General features: G+C 40.4%; 2 protein-coding genes across 2 annotated transcripts; one reads left to right on the top strand and one right to left on the bottom strand.

The window, feature by feature from the left end:
- Window positions 1-2,922: 2,922 nt before the first annotated feature.
- Window positions 2,923-12,047, bottom strand: rhobtb2a (Rho related BTB domain containing 2a). The gene is made up of 10 exons (XM_083912979.1): window positions 11,796-12,047; window positions 9,742-9,943; window positions 9,441-9,544; window positions 9,165-9,350; window positions 8,125-9,065; window positions 7,246-7,364; window positions 6,480-6,630; window positions 6,289-6,377; window positions 4,929-5,034; window positions 2,923-3,642 (listed from the first exon to the last, which is right to left on the bottom strand). Exons 1-10 carry the CDS (start codon window positions 11,855-11,857, stop codon window positions 3,437-3,439), a joined length of 2,166 nt encoding a protein of 721 aa, XP_083769105.1. The 5' UTR covers window positions 11,858-12,047; the 3' UTR covers window positions 2,923-3,436.
- Window positions 12,048-16,018: 3,971 nt separating this feature from the next.
- Window positions 16,019-19,075, top strand: ido1 (indoleamine 2,3-dioxygenase 1; the record flags this gene model as incomplete). The annotated part of the gene is made up of 9 exons (XM_083912553.1): window positions 16,019-16,111; window positions 16,834-16,929; window positions 17,012-17,131; window positions 17,246-17,382; window positions 17,597-17,696; window positions 18,086-18,203; window positions 18,281-18,332; window positions 18,439-18,587; window positions 18,678-19,075. 9 exons carry the CDS (start codon window positions 16,019-16,021, stop codon window positions 19,073-19,075), a joined length of 1,263 nt encoding a protein of 420 aa, XP_083768679.1.
- Between the last annotated feature and the right edge of the window lie 430 nt (window positions 19,076-19,505).

Genomic DNA, 19,505 nt, shown 5'->3' with positions numbered 1-19,505 from the left:
GTTTGTCATTATGTTAGTCTAGTGTGGCCTTTGTGGTCAGAGTGTTTAATTAGTTTTGTGTTTACAGCAAGGACATAAACGCTTTGCAGTGTTAAAACTAAAGCACACATCAAATTGATCGTACATCCATTGCTTTATATCCAAATGATGGATTATGTAGATTTACAGATACACACACAACCTAAAGAGCACCATGGTAACTGAACATAGAGCAAACAAATAGTAACCACAGTAACACTACTTTACATTCAATACCATACACTACACTGTACATTAAGGCATGAGGTGTTGTTGATGCAAAACATCAGCAGAATATTTATTGAGAAACGCAATGCACTGAGGAATGAAATGCATGTCTATGAAATTTACCAATCACACCACCAAGGCAAATTATAACAATATAAAAACCTCCTGCTGATAAACTATTATAATAAACTGTATTTTGCATGAAAACTGGGCATTACTATCTTTTAGACAGATGGTCTAATAAATAAAAACAGTCAGAATTAAGATAATGCTGGCTCTAGAAGATGCTCATTCTTAGGCCTGATGTCTGACCAAGTCTGCCAAAAGATTGTATCAATTAAGACATTCAGAATGATAGTTCTTATGTTTACTTAGCAATGGACAAAAGTTAATGTGAAACCAATTTAAAGTTACTGCTCCGAGTACCAGCACCACAACTCTATATCTATATCGTACACTTGACAATGAATAAACTTCATCTATTTTGCCGAGCCCTGTTCATGCAGTAGGTCAAGAGTTCATACAAGCAGGAGATTGATTTAGTCACTGAATTGATTCATACTACTTAATCGTTCTAAGCTCTTTGTTGGACTTTACATATCTGCCTAGTCAAAAACTGTATGGAACAGCCTAACCAATCATATGCAGGATTAAAGCATTTTTGATAACTATGGCATGTTTTATGGCTGTACCCAGTAGGCGATTTGAAAAAATAAATAACAATAATTTAGCTTTTATTCAACCAGGTATACCTCTTCTAAAAAGGGAGACCTGGCCAAGAATAGCAGCCACACAGAGTTTCAACAATATAACATAAAAGCATTTAGATTTGTGTAACAATAAAAATAATAAAACATTATCTGATCAACACTGGACTGACTCAACTGACTTTAAACTCAGTCAGGGTTACTATGTTTTGAACCTTAAGATCAATCTGTAGATTGTTCTGAGCAGTTTGTGCAGAAAACACTGAGCCGATCTGATGCCATCCACCTTGTTAGCAAAATGACCAAAGTGCACGCCTCTTACTAACCTGCCATCCCCCTCTCCACCCCCTATAGTAGAAGGGGCAGGGGGGTTGTTAAGCTGAATATGTTAGTCCAGTCTGCCCGACTCATTGATACTTTCTCTGAAGGAGGTTGGTGCAAGTTTAAATCTTTGGCCTCGACCATGTCTCTGGACTATCAGTAGCCTTTTACTGCTTTCCCACCGACACTAACTTTTAGAAACGCCTTTTTAAAACTCTTTGCTTTTGAAGGTAGGCGGTTGTCGCAGTGGTGTGAAAGCAGCTTAATTGTGTATTGATAAAACCATGGTAATAATAATTAATATTCTGTTAACTACATAGCTAGCGGTCTGTCCCTTAAAATGAACAAAATCGCCTACTGGATCTACCATGAATCTTTATAATGTAATTTATATAAACATGTGTCTACTTTACTTTGCACTGTAATCCTATTTTACTATTAGTCCTCTACTGGTTTGAACTGCCGGTAATTTGCATGTATACTACAGTATATAATAGATGTAACTGGAGGTCAGCACAATGAGTATTTCCGTATCAGTTTGTAGCTGCACAGTAACTAAATGCAAGTCAAGTCTATATTCAGTATATGTATTACTCAGTAATACTGTAGGATTCTGCTCACTGCCTGCAGTGCACAATATTAGGTAACAGCACATTAGAGTGATGCAAGTTACCTGCAGTTGGTCTGATATTTTGTACAATTTACAATACTACCCATCTTCATCGAGCACCATGCTAAAAAAATCCAAATAATGCAGCAGTCCATCCTACAATCAAGTGCAACAGTAGATGACAATCTTGAACATATACTGTGAGGTGTGCAAAACAGAACAAGAAGAAGGACTTGATCTAAACCTCTTTACAGGATTTTTTTTTTTAAACATTTCAAATATGATCTTGTTTCCTTCCAAGTTCCCATTTTCTTTTGTTTAATCTGCAGCACTGTGTCACAACACCATAGTGTCTTTAGTGCCATTCACTAGGATGCTGCTACTGGAGGTTCTTGTGTGTGTCTCTTTGAAGAAGAGTCCAAAAAGTGCTTGAGGTGTGTAGAAGAGTATGGATAAGGAAGCCTCCTGCATGAGCAAGTCTTACACAGCCAACTTCAGACGGTGAGGGGGGGCATCCTCTGATCGATTAAGATAGATCTCTACAGGCCAAATCACCACCAGTGACGGACACATCAAACACACCATCACAGAGGGGTGGCGTACATGATGATGAGGGACTCAGTAAACATGTGTGCTAACAAGCCTCATCAAGCAACACATATAATAGTGATCTGGGTTGTGTTTGCTGGCATTTTACAGAAAATACAGATATTTTCCTTGATTTGGGATCTCTTGTGCCTCAGGACACTGAATGCATTCATGTAAACTAAAGCCCTTTTGTGACAAGAGGCCACAAATCACAAGATCACAATACGTAAATGCTGAGTGTGTCCGGACTCACAACAGTGCAAGTTGTACACAAACAATCAAAAATAGAATGACTGTACACGAATAAACAGGAGTGGAACTTGTGGAGCCAGTATTTTCCTTTATCTTGACACGATTATAATCAGCATGGTTAGAGTGAATGCCTTCAATAATTGACGCCTGGCAGGCCATACTATCGTTACATCCTGTTGACGAGATCATACTGTGCACATAGTTTGGTAGATTGTACAAACACTTAAGGGCAAAGTGTTAGATCTCTGAGACTGAGAAGTGTTGAATTGCTGGTTGTTGCAGCTGATAAGCAGCACTTGGTTATCAGTTCAGGATAGTTGATGATAATTATGATCATAGGTGGAAAGTTCTGTGCCAGCAGAGTCCTACTTTTAAAACTCAGGTGGTGGAACATACAACAATCGATATGAGGAACTTGCGCCAGTTATACTGTGCCATTTGTCAGTGAGGTTCATATCACTGAGGTCTGAGTCTAGAGTCAACCAAGCTAAAAATCTTAGGAACAAAAGTCATTACTTAGACCGCCAGATTGAGCTGAACTTGCAGACCTTGAGGAGTGGAATTTGAATGCAGAGGCAAACAGACAAGATCAGAGACTGTTTGTCTGAATAGTTGGGGCATGCCTATTCAGCAGTGCTTATCTTCTATTGTATCTTTTACAACTCGTATCCACACTGACGAACTTCAGAGTGGATCTGGCCTTACCACCTGATCAGATGACAGCGGATGAGCCAGAAGAAGAAGAGTTTGAGTTAGGGGAGGAAGGAAGGTTCCAGAAGAGCCACTTGCGTTTACATTGCCGTCTCTGATACAGGTAGTCCTCCTTGTCGCGCTCTTTGCGTGCTCTTTGATAGTGGTCATCCTCTTTCAGAAACCACACAGGTGGCCAGCGGTGTTTCTCAAAGTAGTCTTGGTTCTCTAAATCAGAAAAAACTGTTTTAGGCTATTTGGGAATTGTACTATGTAATTTCAGTAGTCCATTTTTAATAGTCCATTTCCCCACAATAGTTTTTTGCATTTCAAAATGGCCACAACAACAAACTGCAGCATAAGTTAGAAGAAACAGAGATATTTGCATATTTTCCACAATAATAACTGTGCTAGAAATACATTACAGAGGAAATCCTATACAGTGTATAAATTGTTAAAAATATAGGCTTATTTTAATATATTTACACAGCCTTAAAGGGGGTATATAAGACATTCAGAGTCTGGGGTGCCATCCAGCTGTCTTTTTGGATGTTTTACCATTGATCAGTACAGTGTAGACAAGGACTGGGTGATATTACCAAAATCTCTTATCACAATAAATATAATTTCATATCCCGATAACACTTTATATCACGATGTAGCACATTTTCTGTAAAGAAATTAATTATATGTCTATAGAAATATTTTTTTTACAGAAAGTGTGTACACACACACACACACACACACACATACATATATATATATATATATATATATATATATATAAAAAATATAAAATGATTATTTTATATTTATTTTTATTTTTGCGCTTAATGAAGGCTATCAATAAGTAGGAGTATTTCTTATTTATAATTGCACTGTGAATGTGATAAACCCTTTCATTCTGGGCAGTGAACTGTAGTTTCACATCCACGGCGCTGTCGGACCAACGGCATAGCCGTAATTATACGATCATTTATCAATTTCACTGAAACACTGCGGCCTGTGTCAAACACGAAGCGTGTGTGACATGCGTCTGATGTGTGTAGACTGGTCTATGTGTGTTTTACAGTTGTTTTCAGGTGATTTAATGAAGAGAGAAACACAGTCTATGGACATGCATCATAACGCAGGGAGCGACTCCTTTTAGATTCACACAACCTTCAGCCCGATACATATCATCATATCGCACAGCTCTAGTGTAGACCGTGACATTCATTTTAGTTGTCCCTGATTTTACTATGAAATAATCATTTTGCTTCTGAATGCTAAAAACTAAATAAATAGTAAGGGTAGGGATATGGTAGGGTCACTTTGCCTTTACAGATTTGATATAAATTGTCAAACTTTCCTTAAAGCTATAAAACATGTCTGTATTTCATGCTGTTGTGTTTCAACTAGCCACACAAGATACTCAAGTTTGTTGCTATACTGTGCGTCAGATTTGTGTTTAGTATGAATGAGAGGGAATCAAAGGTTGCTCGTGTGTTAATGTACCGGATCACATGTTTTACCTGTAGACTTGGCCTTCATCTCTCGGGGAAACTTGCGGCAAACACTGTTGTAGTTGGTGCAGATGTGGTGAAGACACCAGCCGGTGAGCTGTTGGGCGCCGTGGAACTGTCAACATAAAAAACAATATTTGTCATTAGTTGTATTAGTGAACTGTTTTTGTGCATGGCAGGCATGGTTGTTGTGGGATTTTGCTGTTGCTTTGGATGCAGACATCCAGCATTGGATCATACCAGTATAGTATGATCCAATGCTTTGGATCAAACTATACTGTCAGCTTTAGCTGTTCTTTGTGCTTAGCTGTATTACATACATTTAAGGGTCACATATTTTTCTCATTTTATACTTCATACTTATATTATTGGTTTTTACAAGAACATGTTTACATGCTTTAATGTTCTTTTTCTGCCTGTCTGAACAAACTGTATTCACCCTGTCTGAAACTCCGTTTTAGTGCCTGTCTCATTAAACCCCCTCCCAAAAAAAGCCCAGTCTGCTCTGATTGGTCAACATTTCCGGGTCTTCAGCATCTGCACTGTCGGTGTCTCTGCACCATCATTACAACTATGGAATGACTCTAACACCTACATATATATACATATAGATGTTACATCAAAACCACACAGAAGTCCAAGTGGCTTGTTTAAAAAGGTACAGCTTCTGAATACGGGTTGTTTGCATTTCTCAGTGGATTAAGCATTTTGATTCATTCACAGTATTTATATAACACCTCTACCTGCTTAATCAAAAATTGACATGGAAATTACAATATATTATATTTAAAGCTGTTGCTCATCGGCTGCACACAAGCTTTATTTATACTTTAACCTTCATACTAACATTAGTAAGGCATCTGACACAGTAACCACATGGCTCCTCTAGAAGACAGAGCCTTATGATTGTTCACGCTAGAAAAAAAGATGAGAAATAAAGACCACTTACCTTTCACATCTTATTTTTGTGCATTAGTGGCAGCAATTATAGCAATTAATCAAATAAACTTGGTACTCCCGAGCATCTTTTCCCGGTTTGTAATCCAGCCTTGCATCCTAAACTGAAGAGCTGGAGCTGAAGTGAATATACAGCTGAATGATGAGAGGAACTAAAGTGCTGACCAGACTTCTGCACTATGTCCTAAATGCCTACTGCCTTATCGATCTGGTGCCAATCGTTATGCCAAATAGCTGACTTGCACCCTGAAAAACCGAGTTTCTTTGGCTCCACCTTTGAGGTGTAAGTATATTTCATCCTCTAGAGCAGCCCTCCCTGAGAAATGCCCACATTAATAAAATTCCTATTTGCCAAAGCATTATATAAGAGCTTTAAGTGCCGTCCCTGTTTACTGATGACTGATCCTACTACCTGGGCCATATCCAAGTAGACCAGCACGTCGCCATCAATGTCAGTCCCCATCATCGCTGCCTCCGTCAATACTGTTACTGTGTAGAGTTCTGAAAGAAACATGAAAGGTGGTCACTGTACGCATTACCACAACAGCTTTGTGAAATACAATCCTGTGGTGTACAGGGTAATAACTATACCAAATGTAGTACCTGTAAGTGCAACCAGATGGGGGAGGCAGAGACGATTGGCAAGAACAATAAGCTCCATTGCATCCAGGTCAGGCCGAGAACAAAACCGCCCCGTGTAGAGATATTCTAGCACAGCCCTCATACAGCTACGAGTTGTGTTTGGAAACAGCACCTTAGAAACAGGAACATGTGGCACAGATATGTGACTTAGGGCCTTTTTTTTTATTTAATTAGGAAACTGAGAAGAACTGTGCTGATGTAATGAAACTAAAATGAAAGAAAAGTTGTGCTATAGCTGCAGGAGCAGTGTCTCCAAGCACATAATTGGTTAGTACTGTATATCTAAAAATAGCTTTGAAATGACAGTAACTGCATCTCAAACTACCTGCAGAGGTTGTTTTTTTTTACTTATTTCAGTAGTATTATTTTCTGTTAAGGTAGAAAAACAAACAGAGCTCAGACAACAACAACGGAAGCCGGTGTAATTGTATTACAACAGACCTGCAATCCTCTAATTGAATTATACTTTGTACACAGACCACATTAGTTCAGTGCTCTACTTGAGTCAGTACATGTTAGGTACTCTTGATGGTGATCTTTGCTGCACTAGCTTGCTTTGTGTAATTAGAAAGAAATAAAATGTTAAATGTTACTGCTTGATAAATCAACCTGCAAAATACAAATGTCACTGGAAATCATGTTTTAACCAGTACTGACTTTGGTCTGTACTTGAGCTCTGTTTTTCTTCTTTCACGACCCAACAAACCAGGGACGTAAGCTGACTTACTTCTTTGGTGCAGCTCTCCACAAAAGGACCGCCAAACATAGCTGCCATCCAGTCACAACTAGAGATGAGTAAAGGCTTGTGGGCCATGATGGTGCCATCATCTAGCTTGAATACTACATCTGTAATACAGAGGTGAGACAGAAAACAACTGACTTACATCTGCATCTGATAGAAGAGAGTAACCCTACATCTCATAAAGGGCCATGCCCCCTCGCCGGTGAAAACAAAGGAGAAGACCTCAGTGTTGTATAGGCGCTAATACGAAAAACAGTTTATAAAAATACATTTGATTACATTTGAGGAAATACAAGTAATATTTACATATTTATTGATATAATGATGGAAGAAAGATGACAGAATAATGTCAAAAAGATGGCAGTGAGTGAGTGTGTGAGTGTAGGGAAAAAGATAGATTTAACCTTAGATGGACAAAGCCTTGGCTGTTTGTTTTGTTTCACATAGCCGAATAAAACCACAGTGTATTTACAGCAGAGAAAGTGATCGTTGCCATAGGCCTGCATTACCTGGTGATTCAATGAGGTAAGAATAAATGTCTGGTTATGTCACCTCTGGCCACTGAGTGGGGTCATTGACCCACTTTTCCTCTGGTAAGCTCTATAGACAAACATTCCCTAATTCTTTGATTTTTTTCCACGTAACGCAGATCATCGCTTAACTTTAGCCATTGCAGAAGGTTTCCAGGCTGGTTAACATAAAATAGGCGAAATCAGGACAGATTACGGCAGGAGTTGTATTTACCGCCAGTCAAAGCAGGGAGTTTGATTTCACTGGAATGAGGGCGTGGCCTTATGTGCTACTCTCATCTATCTATTTCAAGCAGAGCACGTGAAGAAATACATATTTATGATTTACACTCACCAGAAAAGGTGCCTTTGGCCAAGCACTCTTTGACTCTGTTTGTGCGCCGTACATGGAAGGCTTTGGTGATTTCTTGGTTCATGAAGGCTTCATTGTTAAGTATATTTGCCACCATCATCCGCAAGTCAAAAACCTCCAGCAGCTCAGCGATGTGTGCAATGTGCATTAGCTCTTTCTCTTTCTCGTCTAGCTGACCGGTGTACAGGTAGCGTAGCACTGCTCGGAAAGGACCGAGCTGCATGGACTGGTCCATGTGCACTACAGTCATGGGCCTGGGGCTGTATGTGACAGGGTCATCAACCAGCTCCTCCTGGATGCTGACGAAGGCTCGGCTCCACGAGGAGAGCAGTCTGCTACGTCGGCCCCCCTGAGAGTCTTTCAAGGTCCCATCACTAGTGCAGGCCCTCAGGTTGGCCCTATCCCCATCGTCGCTGCTTTCGCAAACATCAAAGCTAGCAGCACGCATCAGCAGCTCTCTGCCAGAGAGAGGACCACGAGAGGGCCTCTCGTTCTCCTCATTATGAGTGTCCATAATAAAGAGGTCATAGAACTTTGAAGAGGATGTCGACAAGTATATCTTGTGTGCAAAGATTTTCTGTCGTTCCTGCAGGACCAGGATGACATCGGCACAGTGTGGGTCCTCCAGAAGACCGACTGGATGCTCCTCTGTTGTTGTTGGGGGAGGAGGCACAGTGATTATAGGTGGAGGAGGTTTTGGTGGCAGGAAAGGCGCCTGAAGGAGAGGCCGCTGAACATTTCTGAGGTGAGATTTCCAAAACTGCAGGTGTCGGCGTGAGATGAGCGCAGCTCGGATAGCATTATCAAAGACGTCCTTGACTCCAAATTGAGCGACAACACTGGTTTCATAATATGGCACTCCCAACTCTTTGGCCACCTCCCGGCCTCTCTCCGGAGGAAGAATCTCATTGGATTTAATGGGTCTGAAAAACAAGATAATATATCAAAGGCAATCTTGGCACTTGAAAAGAGTAAATCTCAATAAACCTCTTTGATTCTTGTTCAAACTTAAGTCCCACTACCGAGCTAAAGGCCTCCGTGCCCTGTTCACTGCCTCCAGGTCTGCATAGCGCAGGTCCAGCTGACAGCCCACCAAGATGACAGGAGCACGGGGGCAGAAGTGTTTGATTTCAGGGTACCACATGGTCTTCACATGGTATAGAGAGTTGGGGTTGGCTATTGAGAAGCACAGTACCACCACATCAGACCTGAAGAGAAGACGCAGGACAAGTTTACCAAACTGAGGAAGCACCAGAGCACCTACTGGTAGACTAACACTGACTTTTACAAAATCTCACCTCCCGTATGCAAAACGGCGGTCCTTATGATGGTCTCCAAAAGTATCCCAGAGACGAAGGGACACACTGACATCATCCACCACATCTCTGGAGCGCTCTAATACCTAATAAGAGATGACACATTCAGGGATATTTCATTTCTGCAAATATCTAGTTGAAAGCTTACGGCTAAATGTGCACTTTTAGTGTTTTATTTGTTTATAAATAAAGTTTTGTTGAGTTACCAAAGATTAAAACCCTTGAAAACATAATTTTGAAAACATGCAGGTAATCTTGAAAAGTCACAAGCTTGCGTACTCACCTCCTGGCAAACTCTGTACTGGTCAATTGCCCAGACTGTGGGCACATGTGTAGCGAGTAACTGGTACTGAGTCAGTGTGGCATTGCAGGCCCGAGCACAGATAAGGCGGGTCTTTCCGACTGCATTGTCTCCCACCACCACACACTTGATAGTTTCAACGTTTGGCCTCTCATAGTCCATATCAGAATCTGTCAGCTGGGACCTGTCAAAATAGAAAGAAGCACAGAAAGCTGCATCAGCAACTGAAATCCGAAACTATTGTCCTGAACAGTACAGGAACATGGATCAATACAGTTATTAGACACTGTGACTACTCCTCATCTGCACAGCTCGTTCTGCCTGCAGAGCTATCAATGGACGGTCTCGTGACTTCCCTGTGCCCATTCACAAGTTCCCTGTCCTTGCTCCCAGTATTGAAAAAAAATTTAAAGGGACAAGCAAACAAAACAGGGGAGGAGTTATTTTGGGGATCTATATGAGTTTGCTACACACCCAGCCCTGCAATATAATATGCCAATCTTCAACATTTTAGTTAAATTGTAAGGGAAAAGCACATTCAGTTTCAAAACAATAGACCATTTCTAAATAAACTGTTTTGTTTATCTATTATGGGTTAATAAAGACTGAATATTTCTGTAATCCCATCAACCATCTACAAGCCTAAAATTCTGTTCCCTGTCTAAAGTTCTTATATTACAATTGAAACAGCCATACCTTCAATCATCAAAGCCCTTATGCATTACAATAAGAGCTAAAAATCCCCCATCCACAAATACACCTTCATTAAATGAAATGGAGGAAATAGGTAAATAGACTATTTCTGTCCTGAAAATGGTGGCTGATCATTTAGGTAGCCAGGCTGGTTTCCAAGGGAACTGCAGCCTGTGTCTCTGTGTGTCACAGCTTAAATCAGACAATCTTCCATTCTATTACACTGATCATGTTTATTTTCTTTTTCCAGAAAACAGCAGCATATATAAACATGACAATTATAATCTACGTTAGGTTACTGTCATGCTACTGTCGTTGCCTTGTTTTAGTTGCCACCACACAGCACATGGGACATTAAACGCTGTAATGTCTAAGCTTTGCCAGAGCTATAGTCTAAATTGCTCAAATGTCAGGCCACCATCTGAGTTTGCCTCTACCACCCCGTAAGAGTTACTGCACTGGGAAGCCTTTGATCAGAAGAGTCATTCATATTTAGATTCTCAGAGAGTGCTACCTTCTTATGAATGAGGTCAGGTGCTTATGGTGTTTCTGTCCCAGCTGGGACCCCAAAGGATCTGCTCTAAAGAAATAAGCGGCCCCCTCCCTAAAGCATCACTTTTGGTCACATACAGCTGAATTCATGATTGTCTAGGATGACAATCAGAAAACAGTGATTTCCTGTAGCACGATTTCATGTTTTAATGTATGCTGATAGGGTGCTCTAGAGATTACTACGGGTTACTATGCTCTTTTTTTTTTTGTGACGGTCATTTGCAGCCATTCATAAAATCAGCCTTTCGTTGACTGCACAATCAGCATCCCTATAGGCTACAATGGTCTAACCTCCATTTAGATATGAAAAAGAACTGCAAGTCTGACCTTAGGCTGGGCCTGTAAGACACTACAGAGATACACCGCCTCTAATATTGCTCATTCATATGCCCTTTCCGGTAAGTCTACACTGCGCAACTCCCGAATTAATTCATCTTTTTTTTTTATATAGGCATGGTCAGATACTCTAAATAACCCATACAGCGCCTTCGGGCTATCCTCCTAAATGACTCCACCGTAAAGACGCTCGCAGACTCATCCACAACAAAGATGATCAAATGTTGCATATCCTACCAGAAGGACCGAACAGTCCCACCACCACCACCGAGACACTAGTCATGAGGCTCTGCTGCATTACACCTTATGTAACACCCCGTCACTGACTCTTGAGCCTGTTTATCTGGCTCCGCGTTCATCGCAACAATAAATAAGGAAATTAATGCATAAATAAATGAACAGCGATAAGGAAACGGTTCGGTTCCCTTGCAGGAAATGTGCCTTGCCCCTCTTACCACAACATAAGGAAGTGCTGCATCGGGCTGGTCGATGAACGAGATGGAAAGCAGGACTCCATCGGATGCGGCTTGCACCTGACGGCAGCTCGTATTTAACTTCATCTTCAATGCGAGGTGAACGAGGCTTAAAATTAGGCGGCCGACCGCAGATGTTTCAGGAAACGTCCCCCCCGGATCAGTGCGATAAGTCCGATTGCATTTCCCAAAATACAGCACTGATCTGGAGCCTGTCGGTTGCGATGCAGAGCTGCAGCCCTGACCGTCATGGAACCACCTCCACTTAATGGCCTCCGTAGCTAATAATAGGCAGGCACCGACGAAAAAAAAACATTCATTACAAAACACTGATCCACTTTAAAGTCGCACAAATCTCATTCCACCGCTCCCTAAGCAGCCTGGAGAGGCTGGCCTCCACTCCAGCACGTGTTCCCTCTCCCTTTTTTTAACCTCTCACTCAAAACAACCTGGTTTAGCCTAAGCCATAGGTACTTTGCACAGTTTGCTGTGAGAGTGATTAAATACAGGCTATTATACGCTCCGCATTCATTCAGGCTGGGTTTAATGCATGCTATGCACAGTGCTGCTCTTCATACTTGAACACGTTAACTGTGTTGTATCCAGGGGCGGGACTACTACATTTTCAGTTGGTACAGGTGGGGCTCACCCAGCTGAGGAACACTAGGCGTTAACTTGTGCATGTATAATATTGGAAAATATATTTGGAAAATATGAGAGAAAATCTCTTTAGGGACAGTTGTCAGATGAAGCTATTTATTATCACATAATTGTGTGTTTCCTTTTTAAAATCATATTGATAACTGAAATCACCCAAAATGGCCCTGATCAAAAGTTTCCATAGCCTTGAATGTTTGGTCTGATATTATAAGCAAAGGTTGACACACACAGGTTTAATTGGCTGTTGAGGGTGACTTGTTTGATTGCAGTTATTGTCTGTGTGTAAATAATCTATGAGTTTCTTAACTCTTGAGGGACCCCTGCACATTTCATTCAAGGCTGCATTGACTTGGTTGGATACCGAGCCAAGGCGCAAGGAAAAAAACAGTTAAAGTACCTGCAAAGATAGTCAAACTTTATAAAAAAGTATATCAATAGATATCAAAATATTTGAGTAGTGTTCAAACTCTAATAAAGAATTGGAAAATTAGGGGTTCTGTTGATACCAAGACAGTCAGGTACACCAACAAATATCCCAGCCACAACTGCCCAAAAAGCAAAGACGAAGCTACAAGACACTTCAGTTGAAATACAGACATCCATGAAAAAAAACGTGGTGTGGTTCTCTCAAGATGCACAATGAGGTAGTAGGCCTACTTGAACAAAAATGGGATTGCATGTTCTAGTTTCCAGATAAAAAGCTGTTACAGGACCAACACCACAAAACACCCGCTTACAATATGCCAAACAGCACCTAGACAAGCCTTAAAACTTCCGGAGCAAAGTCATTTGTAGTGATGAGACCAAAGGGGGAATCTTATCTTGGTGGCAGGATTAATGCAGCATGCTATCAGAAAATATTGGAGGACAATTTGCATTGGTATAATCATCCTGTCCTAAAAGCTGCGTGTAGGACGTACTTGGACTTTTTTTTAACACGACAGTGATACAAAACACAAGGCTAAGTCGACCATTCAGTGGCTTCATTAGAAAGAAGTGAAGGTCCGGGAGTGGCCATCACAGTCTGCTGGCCTCATTATCATTGAGACACTTTGACTTTGAGACCTCGAATGTGCAGTTCATGCAAGGCAACCCAGGAAGAAGATAGAGGGCCTCACCTACAGCTCACAGCAGAAATCAGTCATTTGTTTAATGATTGGGCCATTCTGTTATGCATTATTGTTTAATCTGAATCTTGAAAAAAAAATTCATGCTGGATCATTTATAAATGTATCATTTAAGCGTTTTGTATAAGAAAAAATGAAGGATGTTTATATACATATTGATCTGTTCCCTATTAAAGTAACACCGTTGTTTGCCCTTTCAAGCTGTGCATTTATGGCTGCATGAGTTTCTCTGATTGGTTTGGAGAAATGTATTCAATAACAAATTGAGAAATTATATAGAAAGGTAGATTAATGATAATACATGTGCACGTATAAATGTCTAATGCATAGAAAGAAGATGAGCATGGTACAGTAATCTGTATGTTCTTTTTTGTTTTGTTTTGTTTTTTACTTGTTTTACTCAATTCAATTAAATGCTGCATTTTGATAAAGTTTAATAAACTTGTCACACATTTTTTTTTAAAGTACTTGTTGAAAAAGAAAGGTAAAACTTGGAGTGGAAGCTAGGATTTCTTGACTTCAAATTTCTACAGGTCAAAGTACAGAACCAATCAATCCTACTTCCCATGATGCAAAACGTACTGTTTTGTTGGTGATAAACTTCCCAATGCTAAAACAGTCTCTTGAAGCTGATAAGAACTGAGTCTGTTTACATTTCTGAACAGTTTACTGAGTTTAATCTAGCTTCAGGATGTTTGGTCTGTGATGCGTAAAGGGTTACTCACCACTCACAGGTACTGACAGCCATTGTGCACATGTGGTAGCAGGTTTTCTCTGTTAGAGGTTATTTCCACTGCAGTTCAGTTCAGTAACACTGTCTTCACAGGCTCAGATGATTTGATTTCGAGTAGACTTCCATCTCATCTCATCTTACCTTCAGCTGCTTATCCGGGGTCGGGTCGCGGGGACCCCAAACTTCCCTTTCCCGGGCCACATTAACCAGCTCAGAGTTGGTTCATCTTTTACCTCCGTCACTCTGTGTTGCCCTGAACTACGCCATTCACATTACTCATTCTAACAATGCAGTCCAGTGTTTGTACATTTTTAATTTGGTCCCAGGACTAAATGGATCAAATTACAGTTGACCTTTATACTATATACTACTAAATTCCGCACAACAATACTTAAGTTGCACTGCGTTTATTGTGCAAGGAATCCCAAAATATCAAGCATCATTCTGTGAAATTACATTTGATTTACACCCTAATAATAATTAAATGTCTATGTTACTGAAGTTTGTCCAAGTTTTTCCAAAAATGACATCAACCAGCTCCCAGTAAAATGTACATTTGGTGTGATACTGATTTACTCTTCACGTTATACTGGATGTAAAACCTGATTTACTGTAACTCCTGCAATGATCAGTTTGCTCCACCAGATGAGGCTGACAGTCAAAATATCCCTCACTCCTCTCTTAAATACTGAATCACAACAGCAGCTATAAAAGCAGAGCAAAGGCTGGAACAATTTCCCTTCAAAATGAGAATAAATGGAACCTGAAGTAATGCATTGTACTGCAACACATATTACATAATGTTACGATATACAGCATTTGTGTTGTGAGTGAAGGTCTTCTAACTTTAAAGGAGTCGATGAATAGGAAAAAAGAAAAAGCTTTGCTCTGTGGAAGCTGAATCTGAATCTCACACATAAAACAAAGATTAAAGATGGGAGATCAATTACAGTGTCAGTATGTGGAGAGAGAGCTGAATGTAGGAGTGGATGTTGACATGACCTTTGGTATTTGCCTTTAACTCGTGTTCTAAGAATTTTTTTCTTTTTTTTCTTTTGGTTATTCAACCTCTTGCCATTAAGGTTGTTTTCATGTTTCGTAGAATAGTTGGCTATGTATGCCTTCTGCTAAATTAATTTGAGATTGACTAAGTTCTCTAAACTATTATACTAACTAATATAATTCTATTTTTTTAATTGTTACACATTTCTCCCTGATACATTGAAAACACAGTTAACAGCACAGTATTTCACATGCACAACATGGAAATGATGTACCATAATAGTCTTATAATGTACAAATAGTTGATTTTAACATGTTTTTGGAGCTAAAGAGCAAAGTAAAAGATTACGCCTGCACAGCAGTATAATTAAACAGGGGCTGCTCAAATGCAGGCATATTGTGATTTGATATGCAGCAACCCAACTTTTTAAAAAAAATACAAATGCTTGTGGAAGAGTAGAAATGATAACCGTGACATAACATATTCTACTAGGTACTGATTTGCCACACTTAACTTAGAATTGTGCAACAGAGGTATAAATGTTGTGTAGCCAATCATTGTTATTGACGGCAGCTTTAAAGTGAACTCTGTGCCGGAGTCCAGTCAGGTTTGGGTCTCCCCGAGCATTCAGATAGTCGAAGGAAGGATTGTCGCTGTTGAGTGGATTTCAGTTTATTTCTCTATGGCTGCGGCTGAATCAGACACCAAATCTCTCTTCTCTTTGGACTCCTACCATGTCTCCAAGGAGCTCGGATTCATCCTCCCTGATCCTCTGGTAGGTGGAAAAATCCCAATGATTAGTTTCCTTCTCTATCTCCTCTCTCCCTCCTCTTTCTATTTTTTTTCATTTACAGCTGTACAGTGTGTCTGCTCTAAAGTGAAAAAGAATAGAGACAAAAAAAACAAACAAAAACAACACAAATCCTGCCATCCAATCCAACAACCCATGTCAGACGCAGTCACAATGACCAACCAAGCATATCCTTTTATCTTATACATAGGCCGTCTTGATAAGATATCTGATTGTCAGGTAACATTTACATTAATTTAACTGAACTTAAATGTAATTCAAATGAAAAATGAAAATGGCGCTCACAGATCATAAACTGTGAACTTGTGACTGGAAGTATTGATTGAGACCAATTGGCTGAGGAAAGTTGAAATTTGGCATTGTCCCTGTTTACTTTGTGCAATGAAAGTAAAGTAAACTTTTACAGCAACAAAATCACATTTTGTCAAAGGTCACTGTGCAGGTACTGTAGCAACATTAAACAAGGAATTGTGAGGGAAGAGGATTTAAAATCAAAAATTGAAAATTCTTCAATCTTTAACACCTTCACATCGGCACTGCTCTCTTTTATTTCCATTTGTGAATGAATGAATGAATGAATGCTTTATTTCAAACATATGAAAAAATAAATTACACTTGAAGCACGAGTCGTTGATTTGTCATTGTGATCAACATTTTCTTATGATGCGCCGTCTCGACTTTCAAAGGAGGAGCTACCAGCTTACTACCAGCCGTGGATGGATATTGCCCTGCGAGTCCCAGAGCTTGTGCACTCTCATGAGTTGCGCTTCCATATTAACAAAGTAAGTGAGGACAATAAACTGAAAAGTACAATTCACTGTGTTTATGGAGCCATGGTTCACTTTTACCACTGTGTCTGTCCAGATGCCGCTGCTCAGCAGCCAGTTTCTGCAGACACACAGGGAGTTACGGCTGGCTCACCTGGTCCTCAGCGTAATGACCATGGGCTACACCTGGCAGGAGGGAGAGAACAACACAGTAGAGGTATCTCTCTTTCAGTTTTTCGGTTTGTCATACTGACTATTTCCTTCCCTATCTCCCTGACTGCTCCCAGTTGATTGAATATACAGTTTATATCTTCAATACTCTTCCTCCAAGATGCTGCCCCATAACCTGGCGGTCCCATACTGGGAGGTCTCACAGCATTTAGGACTTCCTCCAATTCTCACTCATGCAGATGCAGTACTGGCTAACTGGAGGAAAAAGGATCCAGAGGGGTCAGGCCAATTTATATTGTGCATGTGGTTTGGTTGCCTCCTGAACAAGTGCCGGGTATAAATCTGTTCTCTCTCCTTTTCATGTTCATCCTCATGTCTCCTGTGCCAGGCCCTTTGACATGGAGTGAGTAGTACACGGAGTACACTTTCACTTCAATTATGGTCCTCTACACACAATGTACCATAATATTTTGATGTATGCAAACATTATTGTTTTACATTTGTCATGCAGGAACCTGGAGCTGCTGGTCTACCTCCCAGGTGGAGAAAGCGTTAGAGGTTTTTTTATGGTTACTCTGCTGGTGGAGCTGGCAGCTGTCCCTGCGCTGAGGGTGAATATATGTCCATAAATATTTAAATTCAGACACTTGTACTTCAGGGAAAAAGAGGGATTCATTATGTACAAGTTGTAATTTGAATACTATTAATGGTGCCATATCATGCTCATTTTTGGGATCATACTTCATATTTTTCTCTGAGCACGTTTATATGCTTTAATGTTCAAAAACATAAATTTTTTTCTCATATTGTCTGTCTAAATATACCTGTATTCACGGGCTGTGTGCATTTCTCTGAGGATCGATCCCTTTAATACTTTCACAGAGAAGAAAAAGACATGGAAATTTCATTTTTCAGAATATGGTACCTTTGAAGTCACCTTCAAATGACAGTTAAATCAAGGACATTTCAAACAAAGCCATTGTAACTACTTGCGTTTTAGAACATTCCCATTGTGATCAATGGTGTCAGGTGTGAGGACACTGAGACTGTCGCCAGAGCCCTTGAAGACATCAGCCAGTCCATAAAGGAAATGACAGATGCACTCAAACTGATGCATGGTAATCACTCTAACGTAAGTCAAAAGTAATAATATTTCTCTGTTGACAAGTATTTGATTGATGTGATCTTTTTTAAGTGTACGTGGAGCCTTCGGTCTTCTATGGCATTATGAGGATCTACCTGTCTGGGTACAAAAATCTCTATTTGTTTCCATTTGACTTATTAATCATTCATTTGTAATGTGAAACATATTTGTGAAATGTGTGTGTTTGTGTCCATGTACACTATGCATAGATGGAAAGACAATCCCTGTATGCCAAAGGGGCTGGTTTATGAAGGGGTCCAGGCAGAACCCATGGAGTATTCAGGTGGGAGTGCTGCACAGAGCAGCCTGCTGCACTGTTTTGATGAGCTTCTGGGAGTCAAACATGAAGCAAAAAGTGGTAAGATGGCTGTTTTTCCTTTCAATTGATAATAGCCAGCAAGGTTTGAGAGGGACTCATGTTGATGACATCGCCCCTTTCTGTATTTAGGTGCCTTTCTAACCCGCATGAGAAACTACATGATACCTGCCCACAAGCAGCTGATCCAGGACATCTCATTGCAACCCTCCCTAAAGAGTTTTGTCCAGCAGCAACCCAGCGAGCGGCTTAACCAGGCCTTTGAGAACTGTGTCAGAAAACTGTTGGCTTTGCGCAGCTACCACATCAATGTTGTCAGTCGCTTCATCACTGTACCCGCTGCCCGCGCCAGACAACTTCGAAACCAGAGCCAGGAGTTAGAGGGGGAGATGATCAGCAGAGCACCCACAGCATTAGAGGAGAGAGGCACCGGTGGCTCTGGCATTATGACCTTCCTAAAGACTGTGAGGGACCAAACAAAAGAGGTCTTGCTGCCTGAGACAAGCAAAGAAATGCAGCACCCCAGCTAATATTGGCTATTATCACTGAGGATACAGTGTCAACTACATCACATAAAACAGGCTGTAAATCCCTCCGATTATTTCAAATAGTAGGTAGGTAGATGCGAAGAGCTCATTCTGAGCTAATGAAAACACAACTCTTAGTTTCACAATTTAACATAGTTATGCATATCATGTTCCATTTCTGCCAATATATTCCCCTACATCCTACACATTGCTCCGTGAACACACAATTTTATATGCCATTAAAAGGACACATTTTGGCAGGATGAGAGTGAGATGCCTCCATCCCTTGTCTAACATGTAGCTTTATTGTATCTGTAAAAACAAACAAAAAAAACCCTCAGCTTAACAGACATGAGTGATACCGATCATTCAGTCCAAACCATTAAATTAAACCACTAATTCCTTCTTTAATCTAAACTAGAATGCAACAAAC

The sequence above is a fragment of the Echiichthys vipera genome, assembly GCF_963691815.1.
Source record: "Echiichthys vipera genome assembly, chromosome: 4".
NCBI lineage: Eukaryota > Metazoa > Chordata > Actinopteri > Perciformes > Trachinidae > Echiichthys > Echiichthys vipera.
Note: the sequence above shows the minus strand (reverse complement) of the source record. Positions and strands in the feature narration are given on the sequence as shown.

Coding starts and splice junctions, on each gene's coding strand:
- rhobtb2a (XM_083912979.1), bottom strand. CDS start 11,857: ATGGAGTCCTGCTTTCCATCTCGTTCATCGACCAGCCCGATGCAGCAC. Junction 6,378..6,479: donor CCATCTGGTTGCACTTACAG/GTACTACATTTG, acceptor TGTTTCTTTCAG/AACTCTACACAGTAACAGTA. Junction 3,643..4,928: donor GATGAAGGCCAAGTCTACAG/GTAAAACATGTG, acceptor TTTCTGATTTAG/AGAACCAAGACTACTTTGAG.